At 46.6% G+C, this 14421-nt stretch overlaps 1 protein-coding gene across 50 annotated transcripts in view; it reads right to left on the bottom strand.

The window, feature by feature from the left end:
* Positions 1-14421, bottom strand: part of SORBS1 (sorbin and SH3 domain containing 1) — a 331521-nt gene that overhangs the window by 154014 nt on the left and 163086 nt on the right. For 41 of the 50 annotated variants that reach the window (XM_060193311.1, XM_060193305.1, XM_060193352.1 and 38 more), the window contains 3 exons: positions 10758-10826; positions 7580-7678; positions 4222-4350 (listed from right to left, as the gene is read on the bottom strand). In XM_060193311.1, the coding sequence (XP_060049294.1) occupies positions 4222-4350; positions 7580-7678; positions 10758-10826 (297 nt within the window). The remainder of the gene's footprint in view (positions 1-4221; positions 4351-7579; positions 7679-10757; positions 10827-14421) is intronic. The other 9 variants (XM_060193351.1, XM_060193421.1, XM_060193444.1 and 6 more) reach the window with 2 other exon arrangements.

Below are 14421 nucleotides of genomic sequence, written 5' to 3'. Positions count from 1 at the left end.
GTCATTTCACTCTGCAAATGCACTTTTCTGTGGCCACTGTTCTCCGTACTCACTGCCACCACACGACTCAGGTCCTCTTTAGCTCTATCCGAGACAACTGCTCTATCTTCAGTAGGCCACCTATGCTGTAGTCATGACACCGTTAGCTTCTGTCATTAAAGTGCACCTGCCACAAGCCTGGCTTTGTAAGAATTCATAATATAAGACATCCCTGAATTCTAATTGGTCTATTACAATCATCTCTATTTCAAGATGAAAGCAATGCTCTCTAAGGCTGCATATTTTTTTCCCTTTATGGGGGAGGGGAATTAATGGTTTACAGTGAACAGTAAAATACAGTAGTTTGTACATACATGTACATGCATAACTTTTCCCAGTTTTCCACATCAAAATTCAACTCCCTCTAGGTCCTCCTCTGCCATCATGTTCTAGGACCGAACCCCCCACCCCCAACCCCTACCCCAGAGTCTTTTACTTTAGTACAATACACCAAACCCAGTCCAAGTTCTTCTTTGTGTTTTCTTATTTTTCAGCTTTTTTAAATTAGTGATTTAATAATGATCGACAAGACTGTGAGGTAAGGGGGCCAGGTGGTTAAAAGCTCACATTACAGTGAACACGGTTCAAGATCCTGGTCCCCACCTGTAGGAGGAAAGCTTCAGGAATGGTGTAGCAGGTATAGTGGTGTAGTAGATGTCTCTCTGTCTCTCTCTCTAACTCCCACTCCCCTCTCAATTTCTGTCTCTAAATAATAATAATAATAATAGTAATAATAATAAAGATTGTAGGATAAGAAGGGTGCAATTCCATACAGTTCCCAGCACCAGAGTGTAAGGCTGAGTAATTTGCCTACATTACAGAGATACTTAAAGGACAGTGCTGAGCTCTAGTGAAGAACTGTTTCAAGAACTGGACCGTCTCCCCTAGGCTGAGGAAGCTATTGCAAAGACTAGAAATATGGTGGCTGCCTCTAAGATGTAGGTGTCAAGGATCCATGTAAGAAAAACACCAACACATAGGTAACAGACAGCAGGCAGGAGGACCGAAGCGTCCTGCTCAGGCAAATGATAAGCAACTGGGAAACCTGTATGGATGGATGATGGTGAAAGTAGGAAACCAGATGGAGGTAAGGGGAGCCTGACACTAGCTATCTGTGACAACAGAGGAAATAGGCAATAAGCCCAGTGCTTGGTGACAGTTGCTCACTGGCTCATCCCTGAGCTGCCAACCTGGACTAGGAGCGGCTATCTGCAAAAGCCACTACGACGGTCTTAAAGAGGCAAGTGAAGGCCCTGGGCTCCCAGATCAGAATGGGATGATGACATGACCAGTAAGTTGTCCTCCAGAGGCTCAGCTCGAGAGGGTAGACAAGGGTGCGGAGGAGGCTGAGGGGTCACACAGACATATTCAGAGTCAAGAGCCGGTAGGATGCTCCCCAGAAAGCAAGAGGGTGAGAGGACAAGGCCCCCAGTGCTGACCACCCCACCTGTACAGTCACACCTCTTATAACCCTGCCCCAGTGTTAACTCACTTCCGCCCGTCTTGTACTCTTCATCAATATGGCTTTTCCCCTCCACTCAAAGTCATTTTGCTACAATCCACCCAAACTGCTCCAGTGTGCAAAGTTGACTCTGTCCTCAGGAGTGGCATCTTGATGATGACAAGTTAATTTCCAAAGTTATCTTTTTTTTATTATTATCTTTATTTGTTTATTGGATAGAGACTTAGAAATTGAGAGGGAAGGGGGAGATAGAGAGGAAGAGACACAGAGAGACTCCTGCAGCACTGCTTCACCACTAGCAAAGCTTTCGCCCTGCAGGTGAAGACTGGGGGCTCAAACCCCGGTCCTCGTGTGTTGTAATGCGTGCATTCAACCAGGTGTGTCACCAACTGACCCCAATTTCCAAAGTCTTCAAGATTACAGAGCATGTTGGTGCTAAAATAGCTCCTTTGAACTTTAAACATGTTGCTTATTCATGGCCAGAAAAAAAACACAATGGTGGACTATGAGTTTTTATACCTCAGTCTTTTGAAACAAACTGTCCTTTCTCTGGACCTAACATACTCGGAATAATTAACACTCCACCCTCTCCCTTCTCTATCGGTGTGTGTCTGTCTCCCCCCCCCCCCCCCCCCCCCCCCGTCACCAGGACTTCACAGCTCCAGGCTGACTTTTTCAGATAGAAAAGACACAAAAGTGGAGGGAGGGCACAAAACCACAGCAAGAAAGCTGCCCACAGTAAGGTGAAGGCAGGGCTCAAACGTGGGCCAGACATAGCAAAGCAAGAACTCTCCCAGGTGAGTTATCTTGTATCTTGTCAACCTCCATTTTCTCCACCTTTCATCACAATTAACTCAATTAGTGCCTGACACGTAGGGAGGTATATATACTCCTAATTTACCAGAAGGAAATAATCTAATAAAATCAACTTCCTGTAAGTGTAAATGACTAAAATGACTAGTCATTATCTCTCAGCTCTTCAGTGTGTTTGCATTCTATTTTTTTTTTTTTTTTTTTTTGCTGGGGGCTGGATGGTGGCACTCCTCGTTGAACGCACATGTTACAATGTGCAAGGATCCGGGTTCGAGCCCCCCAACCCCCGTCCCCACCTGCAGGGGGAAAACCTTGTGGGTGGTGAAGCTGGGCTACAGGTGTCTATCTCGCTTTCTGTGTCCCGCCACCCTCTGGATTTCTGGCGGTCTCTAGCCAATAGATAAAGATAATTAAAAATAGTTTTAAAAGCTTTTTTTTCCACCCAAATTAGCTGTGAACTATGAGATAGGGGAATATGTGAGAACTAGAGAAAGCAAGCTAAAGCCCTCAAGCTTGTGTAGAGCAAAACTGTAGAGAGGGGCTGGGAGAAGAGTTAAGCATCTGTATTTTAGATTGGGGCCACACTATAACCACTAGGGGGAGCTCAACGTCCCACCATGAGCCCGTTCCATAGCTCATTTCACCAAAAGGGTTTAAACATTCTATCCTCACAGTAAGAATGTTTTGAGGCAGTACGATTGTCAATCCTACCCCACAGATGGGATCGCCAGGGTGAGAGAGAGTAGAAATCTCTTTTAAGGTTGTACAGCAAACAGACAGTGGCGGCAGGATGTGATCCAGTTGTTCCGCAGGTCCCAAGTCTAAACCCCAAGGCTGTGAATGTTCTTGACAACACAAATGATACATTATCATGGGCACGAGATGCTTCTTTTGTTATGTTTTGGCTTTTTTGTTTTACATCTTATTTTTATTTATTGCATAGAGACAGAGAGAAATCAAGAGGGGAAGGGTAAAATCAAGATAGGGAGAGAGACAGAGATACCTGCAGCCGTGAAGCACTCCCCTGCAGGTGGGAACCCGGGGGATTAAACCCGGGTCCTTGTGCACTGTAACATGTGCACTCAAACAGGTGTGCCCCCACTCGACCCCAAGACAGGCTTCTTTTCTCTACCTTGTCTTCTACTTTGCACTGGCCTCGCGATTGCTCTCCTAACCCACATCTAGGTTGCCTCCTCACACCCTTGACCTGGATGGAAACTAAGTCAGCCACCAGCACTTCTCTATCCATAGCCTCTTCCCCAACCTGAACTGAATGGTCACACCCAAACCATCGAGAGCAGGAATGGAGGGGCCAGGTGGTTAAGTGTTTGCATTACAATGTGCAAGGACCTAGGTTCAAGTCCCCAGTCTCCAACTGTGTGTGTGTGTGGGGGGGGGGGAGAGCTTTGCAAGTGGTGAAGCAGGGCTGCATGCAGCTCTCTCTCTCCCTCTCCCTCTCTCTATTTCCCCCTCCCCACTTGATTCCTGGCTGACTCCATCTAAGAAAGGAAGAAAGAAAGAAAGAAAGAAAGAAAGAAAGAAAGAAAGAAAGAAAGAAAGAATGGAAGAAAGAAAGAAAGCACATGCTCGGAGAAGCCTACCCTCAAGCCCATTTCACCATTCTCCAGGGTCCTAAATATCTCTGCCTAAAGCTACTTTTAGAGTCTCTGCTCATCTGCTCAGGCTAAAACCAAGTGGGAGCTGCTGCTATGTCTCTGTTGGAAATAGAGGAGTACCTGTTCATTCAGGATATCAACCAGAACATACTTTGGAAGGGGAAAATCAGGAGTTCCTCAAAGAATCATGATGCCACTGATGAATTCACACCCTTCTGAGCAAACAAGCAAGGGGTTCTGTCCTTGCCATGTGGTCTTGACCTTCTCCCAGCACTCTCCGGAGCTACACACCTGGTTTAGCTTCATGTTGTGGGGTGTCCTGGGGGTTCATGGGGTTACTGCTTGGAATCTCCCTGTAGGAGGATGAGGCCCGGAGAGTCACGGCTCCTTTCCCGGTGCAGACTTTTGTAGGGTCCATGTCTGCATGGAAGAAAAGAAGAAAAATTCCAAAAGAGAAGACTGAATTCAAGGCTCCTTAAAGAAAGATCACAGTGCATCAGCAGCGGCTTGTTACATGTGCGCAATGAGATGAAACTGGTTACAGCCACAGAGTTTTGCGATCGATGAAGATTAATGTGTGGGTGGCAGAGAGGGACAAGTCCCATTTTTCAGAGGTTTGCTGCTCATCATGAGGTTAGGGAGAGATGGAAACTTCCAGTGAGCTCTGAGAACATGTAGGAGTTACAGTATCAGCTGAAAACATTCCAAAATGAAAGCAGGTTGATTCCTTGTTGTTGTTTTTAATACAATGAAGCTTAGGCTGGATGAGCAGACTACTGACCAGTTAGTAAGGCACAGTTTAAGAAAGGGTTTATGAAAGATCACTCAAGCTCCCAGACCATTCTTCTTATAAAAGAGCAAGTTGGTGACACTGGGAATTAGGTGGCTGTCCTGTGTAGGAGCAATGGTCCTTGAAGGGGGCGGGGGGAGAAAAAGAAAAAGAAAGGCCAGGTGGTGGTACACATGTTATAGTGTGCAAGGACCCAGGTTTGAGCCCCTGGTCCCCACCTGCAGGGGGAAAGCTTTGCAAGTGGTGAAGCAAGGTTGTAGGTGTCTATCTCTCTCCCTATCACCCTTCCCTCTAGATTTCTGGCTGCCTCTATCCAATAAATAAAGATAATTTTTTTAAAAACCTATAAAAATAAATGAAGAGAAAAGAAAAAATTCCCTTATATGAGCAAGTCAAGACCCTGAAATGAAGAGCCAGGATATGAAGAAAATCCCCGCCACAGAAAGCGACTAGAAATGCTAAATCCCTTGGTGAACAAATTTCACTGCACCCCCAGCTGAGTCTTCATGAGTTTTGACCTCTCCTACAATTCACAGTGGCCTAATATTGGGCCCAGATCATCTTTCAGGATTCCATTGAGAAAGATTCCAAAGTCCAGGGAGTCCAGCGGTAGCGCAGCGGGTTAAGCGCATGTGGGGCAAAGTGCAAGGACCGGCATAAGGATCCCAGTTCGAGCCCCTGGCTCCCCACCTGCAGGAGAGTTGCTTCACAGGCGGTGAAGCAGGTCTGCAGGTGTCTATCTTTCTCTCCCCCCCTCTGTCTTCCCTTCCTCTCTCCATTTCTCTTTGTCCTATCTAACAACAACAACATCAATAACAACAACAATAAAAAAACAAGGGCAACAAAAGGGAAAATAAATATAAAAAAAAAAATTTAAAAAAAAAAAGATTCCTAAGTCCGGCTCCCCACATGCAGGGGAGTCACTTCATAGGCAGTGAAGCAGGTCTGCAGGTGTCTGTCTTTCTCTCTTCCTCTCTGTCTTCCCCTCCTCGCTCCATTTCTCTCTGTCCTATCCAACAACAATAACAGCAATAACAACAATGATGACAAACAACAAGGGCAACAAAAGGGGGGGGGGGAAGAAAGATTCCAATGTCATCTTCAAAAGAGCTGGATACTCCTCCGCCAGGAAAATCCAACAGGAAGGAGGCAAGAAGCTAAGTACCCCAGCCAAACAGCCCTAGAAGGGACACCTGTCTCAGTGCTTCTCTGTGCAGTTAAACTGAACTCAATCCCACCATTTTCCTCCTCTTCTTCTCCTTCTCCTTCTTTATTGTCTCTTAGAGGCCATTTTTTCCCTCTTGTTGCCCTTGTTGTTTATCATTGTTATTATTATCGTTGTTGTCATTGTTGTTAGATAGGACAGAGAGAAATGGGGAGAGGAGGGGAAGACAGAGAGGGAGAGAGAAAGACAGATACCTGCAGACCTGCTTCAGCTCTGTGAAGTGACTACCCTGCAGGTGGGGACCCGGGGACTCAAACCAGGATCCTTATTCCGATCCTTGCACTTTGCACCACGTGCACTTAACCGTTCTTTTACTGTTGTTATTTTCCCAAATGCCCCAGTCTGAATCCCTCACCTAAAATTGCCAAGACTAGGATTCAGGGTAAATGATAATGGTGTGTGTGGGGGGGGGTGGGGGGAGGCCTGGTGCTCTCAACTGAGCACGCATGTCAAAATAAGCAAGGGCCTGGGTCCAAGCCCCCAGTCCCCACCTGCAGGGGGAAAGCTTCCTAAGTGGTGAAGCAGTGCTGTAGTTGTCTCTCTGCGTCTTTCCCTCTCTAGCCCACCCCTCTTGAATTCTGGCTGTCTCTATCCAAAAAAATAAAGATAATAATAAAAGTTGAAGGTGAGTGGTGGGCAGGCTGATACCCAACTCACCCCTCTTCCTGTCCCAGGACAGAGGGAAGTGGACCCTCTCCTCTCCTTCCTTTCCACCCCAGTGGGGCCCTGTCTGACAATTCAGATGGAAAGGTCGTGAATGCTGCAGATAAGAACAGAGCTGCCCCGTCAGCAGCTCTCCCTCTGAAAGCGAAGCACAAAAGCATGACCAACAGAAGGGCAGCCAGCACCCTGGCAGAGCGTCTGACTTATCCAACCCTATCAATAGGATAAGTGATGGATTGCACAAAACGATTGAGAAAACCCATTCATTCACGGTTTTTTCTTTAAAAAAAAAAGCTAAGGGGCAAAATGACAAGTTCAGTTCATCCACAGCTTCCTAGATACACAGCCAGATTGGTCCAACTCCTCAAAGTACTACTGGGATAAAGGGTTGCCCCGCCCCACCCCACTCCTGTGTCCTGCTTAGTACAAAAAAGAAGTGATGAGTCAGCACTGGACCTGAACAGAATCCCCTTCCAGGAGGGATAGACACAAAGTGATTGCAAGTGGAGTTGGGCCCCCCCCAGGGAGGCGATGCTCTTGAGAAATGGCTCAGGGAGCATCAGGATGCCATCAGCATCTACAAATTTTGCCCATTTCAGAGGTTCCCTGAGCAGCCATGATGATTCTGAGGGAGTCTGGGGGTGGGGGGGAGGTCTGGGACTATAAATAAAGTTTTGGGAATGAAAAAATCTAAGGAGAACCTTCAAAGTCTACCCTCCCCCACCCCCAGAATAAATGTTTAGCCAGGAGGAGGAGGAGAAAGACATCTGCCTTATAGGTTCTTCTCCATGCTACACACACACACACACACACACACACACACACACACACACACACGGACAGGAAGCCAGTCAAAGCAATGAGAGGGAATGACGTCTAAACAAGCGAGACTAAGGCTCCAAGTCTTTGTTAGAAGGAAGAAAGGCAAACCATGCTACCAAGGAGAGAAGCCAACCCGTGAGAAGAGATACCTGGAGGGAGTACTAGGCCTGCAGAGTTTTTCAATGTCTTCACGGGAATTATTTTAACAGCAGAAATAGAACGTGCACGGAGGAAAGGGTCGGCAGTGGCTGCAAACACAAAAGGGTAAATTTGGAAAACACTTGGGCTGTGGAAGAACCAGGCAGAAACAATGGGAGGAAGTCGTCTACATGACAAGAACAATACGAAGAGCACTGGGCGCTGTGAATGAAAATAACCTGCTTTCTCTCTTCCCCACTCTGTGCCAAGACGGCAGAACCCTCTCGCCAACCATCACCCCGGTGCAGTTGGTCAGTGTTGGTCGGTGCCTCCTGCCACACCAGGAACTTGCCAAGACCCTGGACAAAGAGATTTGCAGAGACACAGATGGTCTGGCAAATGGGGGAAAAGGGGGAAACCATTCCAGGGTCCCGGGGTCCCTGAGAGAATGCCAGGGTATTTACACTGAGGAGTGCATGCAGGAAGACAGAAGGAAAGGGACACATTTTGGTGAGTCACCGGGTCCTTTCAGCAATCTCAGGCTTCACCAGAATCAGAACTTCTGGGGCTGCTTTGACAAGTCAGAGCCCTCTGGCCCCAAGCGAATCACAAGTCCCATCTGCTGGGTAGCAGATGGTCTTGTTTAAGCCCAGGCTTTGTTGTGTAAGAGGCTGTCGAGTGTCCAAATGCATGTTCAAGACCCAGAGCAGCACCAAGTGCAGGGGCCAGGACCCTGACACACAGCTGAGTGTGGGAGAGCTGGAGAAGCCACCTGGGGTGTTGAAGGCTCCTGCTGCCAAGTCCTGGGAGCTCACTCTTCTGTATCTGCACACATCCCATCTCCCCCCTTCCTCTCTCCCTCTCTCTCTCCCTCCAGCTCCTCTCTCCCCCTTTTCTCCTTCTCTATCTCTTCCCTCCATCACCTTCCTCTCTCTCTCTCTCTCCTTCCCTCTTCCTCTCAGCAGCAACTCAAGATGGGAACAGCCAGATGACTTGTGGTCCATGCAGTAACTATGGGGAGAGGAGAGGACAGTTTGAGAACAGGCCTCACACCGATGCATCATAGGAACAGGAAGGAGGAAGGAAGGCAGAGTGACCATTCACCAACTCTCAATCTATCAAGCTGCTTTCTCCTAAGATGCATGGAAGCCATGCCACCACAGATGACTATGCTGTTAGTTACAACACTGTTATTCAAGCAGGCTTCCATAGCAATCCTACTGACGGCTCCTTATGACCTCAACCTCTTTCTGAGGAAACAGCAGGGCAGCTTGGGGCAGGCACTTGACTATCCAGGCACCTGGTTCAGTGACCTCCCCACATAATCCTGATGACTATCAGGTTAGATCTGCTTCCTTTTCTTCCTTCCTTCCTTTCTTTCTCTCTCTCTTTTTAAATATTTTTATTTATTTATTATTGGACACAGAGAAATTGAGAGGGGAGGAGAATATAGAGAGGGAGAGAGTCAGAGACACCTGCAGCCCAGATTCACCATAGGTTAGACACCGTAGGTCATTCGTGAAGCTTTTCCCTCTGTAGATGGGGACCAGGGGCTTGAACCCAGGTACTTGCGTACTGTCATGTGGGTGTTTAACCAGCTGCACCACAGCCTGGCCCCACCTTCCTCTTTCCAACCAGAGATGAGTCTTACCAAAGAGAGTATGAAATCTCCTCCACCAAATCTCCAATTTGAAAGAGAAACCAATACTGAAGACCATCAGATTCCCTTACTTTACAGATCACAGATCCTACAATCATAACAAGAAAGGAGATGGCACTTTGGCGGTGGGTGAGGTACGCCAGCAAATATCTGAGCAAGCTATATGCAGTTGTGAGTGAGATAACAATAGTATTCTGAGGTGCCAGGTGGTGGTGCACCTGATTAAGTGCACATGTTGTAGTGCACAAGGACTCAGGTTCAAGACCCCAGTCCCCACTTGCAAGGGAAAAGTTTCATGAATAGTGAAGCAGGGCTGCAGGTGTCTCTCCTACCCTCTCAATTTCTGGCTGACTCTACCCAACAAAGATTTAAAAAAAATTTTTTAATAATAAAAAACAACAGTATTCTGAAACAAAAAATTCCTCAGAGGTAAATCTTAGAATAACACAACACTGTGAGCAAGGACCTGAGTTCAAGGCCCTGACTCCCACAAGGGGAAAGCTTCACAAGAAGTGCTGCAGGTCTCTCTCTCTCTGTCTCACCTTCTATTAAAATGAAAGGTGGCTGCTAGGAGCAGTGGCGATGTCATTCAGGGATTAAGCTCCTGTGATAACCCTGGTGGCAAAAAATAAATTTAAAAAAATAATAATTTTTAAAAAGACATACAAGTTCCCAAGAATTCTATTTGTGAGAGCAGATGGAAGAGGGGCTTGAATCCACATCACATCATTCCAATTCACACCTCACTACAAAGGCTGCCAGGTTAATCGGGCAGTCATGTTACACAGGCCAGGAAAGGGCCGGGTGGTAGCGCACCTGGTTGAGTGCACATGTTACAATGCACAAGGACCCAGGTTTCAGCCCTGGTCCTCACCTGCAGGGGGAAAGCCTTGCGAGTAGTGAAGCAGTTTAGACACCATAGGTCATCTTGTCCAAACACCCCACACTTACATGTTCTGTTCTATTTTTTTTTTTTCTGGTAGGTTCTGCCGCCTGGGATTGGACCCAGGTCTTTATACATGGGAATCATGTGCTTCACTACATAGCTGTTGACCTGGTCCCTTGTCCTAAATATATATATATATTAAACTGAAAATAAATGAAAACGAGTGACATTGAGATCATTTATTTTGGCAATCTAGTTTCCTGCCTCAGGGTCAGGAACGAATGTATGAAATAATAGGCAAGGGAGGTTCCAGACTGATCGATGACATCAGCAGCAGGCGTAGGGTCTCTGCACCCACGTACTCTGTGCTTCGTGCTTTGCAGCATCCTGTGAGGAGGGGTGTTTCAAGGTTGTCATCTCGTGATGGAAAACAGCAACCTCAGGCTCATGAGATGTGAGAACATGTTCAGGGCTCAGAAAATCATGGTAGGGAAACAGGCCTCGAGTTCATAGCTTGAGGACTAATGACTGCTCCCCCCCATCACCACCCCCAACCCCCAGACAGGTACCCCAGGCCTGAAATACTGTTTCCTTCTGGAAACACAAATCAGAACCAGGTCAGACTTCTCCTCAAGAGCCTCACCTTTGTCTTGACCATTGCTACCTGGCGCCAGCCCGTTCACAACAGCCTTGGAAGCACCAATGTCACATTCTGAAAGAAAGAACACAAAACTTGTGATAGATCTCCTCAACATTTACAAGGTCCCATCTGCTCAAAACACTGGGGCGGGGGGGGGGGGGGGGGCGGTTCACAGAGGTTCTGGGAACAGGCCTCTTTGGAGGCCCTACCCCTTCTCCCAACTGCAATTTCTTCCTATTCTTAACTTGAGCAAATCCTTTTTTAGACCTTTAGGCCTTGGTCCTGGCAAGTTCCTTGGCCAGAATGCCTTCTTTTACCCACCCCCCTTTTTTCCTTTTCTTCCTTCTCCCTTCCTTCTTCCCTCCCATCCTTTCTTTCTCCCTTTTTGTTGTAGTAATCTCCAGGGATTCACTACTCTGAGTTGATATTTTTCAGATTAAAAAGAGAGAGAGAGAGAGAGAGAAAGGCATCACAGCACCAAAACTTCTTCCAGAGCTGTGGGGGCCGAGCTAGAACCTGGGCAACACCCATTACCAAGGCAGCACAAGAGATAAATAAGCAGTCTTCTTCTTCTTCTTCTTCCTCTTTCTCTCCTTGAGGAAACCCTATTCCTCCCCGAGACTCACTTCATATATCATCTGCTCTCCATCAGTACTTTCTGGGTTCTGCTCAGTTGCAGACACAGGTGCTTGCTGCTCACCTGCAGCCTAAGCTCCATCCAGTCCCCCATCCCCAAATTAAGGAGCAGAGCTAGAGAAGTCAAGAGGGTCGGTAGGCAGGAAACTGCCTCCCCCGACATGTGACTAGTACACTTGGAGTGACACCCTAACAGGCAAGAGGCAGTCAAGGGGTGTGTGTGTGTGTTAATATCTATTTGCCTGGATCTCAGGATCTAAGCTAAGCATTCCATAAATTACTATACCAGTTTATGCTTAAAACATGGACCCCTAGAACTAGGAGTCAAAAGCCCCTGTTTTATTTATTTTTTAAATCTTTTATTAGTGATTTATTATTGATTTACAAAATTACAAGATAACAGGGTTACAACTCCACAGCATTCCCACCACCAGAATTCTGGATCCCCAGTCCCTCCACTGGCAGCTACAGCAGTTCTCCCAAGGTTGCAGATATGGGTTAACTATTATTTCTACAATTATCTGTCTATATATATATATTTACCCATGTTTTTCCTATGGCCCCATCTTCTCTTCCTTTTTAATTTTTTTTTTTTTTTTTTTTTTGCCTCCAGGGTTATCGCTGGGGCTTGGTGCCTGCACTATGAATCCACTGCTCCGGGAGGCTATTTTTCCCATTTTATTGCCCTGTTGTGCTTGTTGTAGTTGTTATTATTGTCATAGCTGTTCGATAGAACAGAGAGAAATGGAGAGGAGGGGAAGATAGAGAGGGAAGAGAAAGAGAGACATCGCAGACCTGCTTCACTGCCTGTGAAGCGACCCCCCTGCAGGTGGGGAGCTGGGGGCTCGAACCAGGATCCTTATGCTGGCCTTTGCACTTTAGCCATGTGTGCATAACCCGCTGCACTACTGCCCAGCTCCCCCTTTTTAAGATTTATTTTTAATTATTTATTTACTTATTAAAGAGGCAGGAGGGAAGAAAGAACCAGACATCACTCTGGTACATGTGCTGCCAGGGATCAAACTCAGGCCCTCATGCTTGAGAGTCTAATGCTTTATCCACTGTGTCATCTTCTGGACCACTCTTCCCTTCCTTTCTAAGTCACACATACCCAAACATCCTTCCTTTTTCCCTCTTCTCTCTCAGGGTCCTGATGGAGCTGGAGTTTAGAGCCTGCTGGTCAACTTCCCCTAATATTTCTCCTCCACTATGAGTATGGGCCAAAATTCTTTATGGGGTGCAGAAGGTGGCAGTTCTGGTTTCTGTAATTGCTTCTCTGCTGGCCATGGACATTGGCAGGTGGATTCATATCTGTGGTGACGCTATATGCCCTGACACAGTGGTGACGTCAGCTTTGGCGACAGAAGGCTGACAGAGTGTGCAGTGATCTGCGCAGGCGCATGGAGGACTATAGGTGAATCCAGACTGCTGGTGTGCAAAGCATTGTGGGTAGGCTGAATAGACTTAAAAGGACAGCAACTGGAAAACTCTCAGGCTCTCTCTTTGGCTGCGGCTTCTTCTCCTGGTCAGATGCCTCTCAGCGGAGGTGCCCCAGGCATCCATCTGCCATGTCTACTTCTCCTGGGAACGGAACAGGTGTGACTCTGCTAGCCGGTAAACTTTTAGACCCCTCTACAGCCATGAGCAACCTTTACCAGAGCTGATAATTATTTATCTTATGGAACTAAACTTTGATAACCATATTCAGACTTTATAGACCTAGCATACGCTTAACCCTTGATGATAATTGCTTATTTTGCCTTTTACCTGTTTCACCCTAATAAACCTTGTATTGATTAAACTAGTTCCTAGCTCCCGCTGTGAATTCTCCTATACGTGCCACAAGCAGCCCCAACCCCCATACCTCTTTTTAAGTTAATTTACAACACATATCCTCAGCCTGTTTCTATCTTTCCTAGTAGGGTAGAAACTCCTGGGGTTTTTTGTTTGTTTTTGGTTTTGTTTTGTTTTGTTTTGTTTCCTCCAGGGTTATTGCTGGGGTTCAGTGCCTGCACTAGGAATCCACTGCTCCTGGAGGCCATGTTTTCCAATTTTGTTGCCCTTGTTGTTGTCATTATTATTGCTATTGTTGCCATTGATGTTGTTGTTGTTGGATATGACAGAAGAAAATCGAGAGAGGAGGGGAAGACAGAGAGGGGGAAAGAAAGATAGATACCTGCAGACCTGCTTCACCACTTGTAAAGTGAACCCCCTGTTGTTAGGGAGCCAGGGGCTTGAACCAGGATCCTTAGGCCAGTCCTTGCCCTTTTTTGTACCATGTGTGGTTAACCTGCTGCACTACCGCCTGGAGCCCACTTGTGTTTTATTTTAAAACATTTATTTTCTAGAAAAAGAATGAGGAGGATGAGAAGGAAAGGGAGAGGGAGATGAAGGAAAGGGAGAAAGATAGTAAGAAGTAAGAGAGAGGGAGAGGAAAGAAAAAAGGGGGGAGGAGGAGGAGAAGCAGGAGAGACTAAGAATAGATTATTACTTAGCTCTGACATACAGTGATATCTGGAATTGAACCCGGGATCTCTAGGGCATTGAGCATGAAAGTCTGTTGCACAGCCACTGTACTATCCTACCTATCTTATAAATAAGAAATTTGAAGGCTCAGAGAGGATGTCAGGCATCCAAAATCACTAGGCTGGAATCAGGACTCTCTGATCTGCTCCATACCCACAATTCATCTTCTTCATTCTCAACCTGGATAAACATTTGATTTCTGGGTTTATATACATGTAAACATACTCTGTTTTCTCCAAATGAAGTAACTGAACCCTACCCAAGCCTGAGGAGCAAATTTGGCTGAGGATAGGTTGCTGGGGGCCAGCCTCAGCAGTAATTAGGGTACCTCCTGAAGGAAAGGGGAGTTGGTGAATAAATGAAGTGAGAGACACATCAGCTGCTTCAAGTGCAGGAGAGAAGCATCTCTCCCTTGTCAGACAGCAGGCTTGACTTCACTTCAGCCATTAAACAAAAAAGGAGTAAATAGCTTCAGTTTGGTCTGAGGACTTCCCTGTTTGCAGAT

The sequence above is a fragment of the Erinaceus europaeus genome, chromosome 1, assembly GCF_950295315.1.
Source record: "Erinaceus europaeus chromosome 1, mEriEur2.1, whole genome shotgun sequence".
In the NCBI taxonomy this organism is placed as follows: Eukaryota; Metazoa; Chordata; class Mammalia; order Eulipotyphla; family Erinaceidae; genus Erinaceus; species Erinaceus europaeus.
Note: the sequence above shows the minus strand (reverse complement) of the source record. Positions and strands in the feature narration are given on the sequence as shown.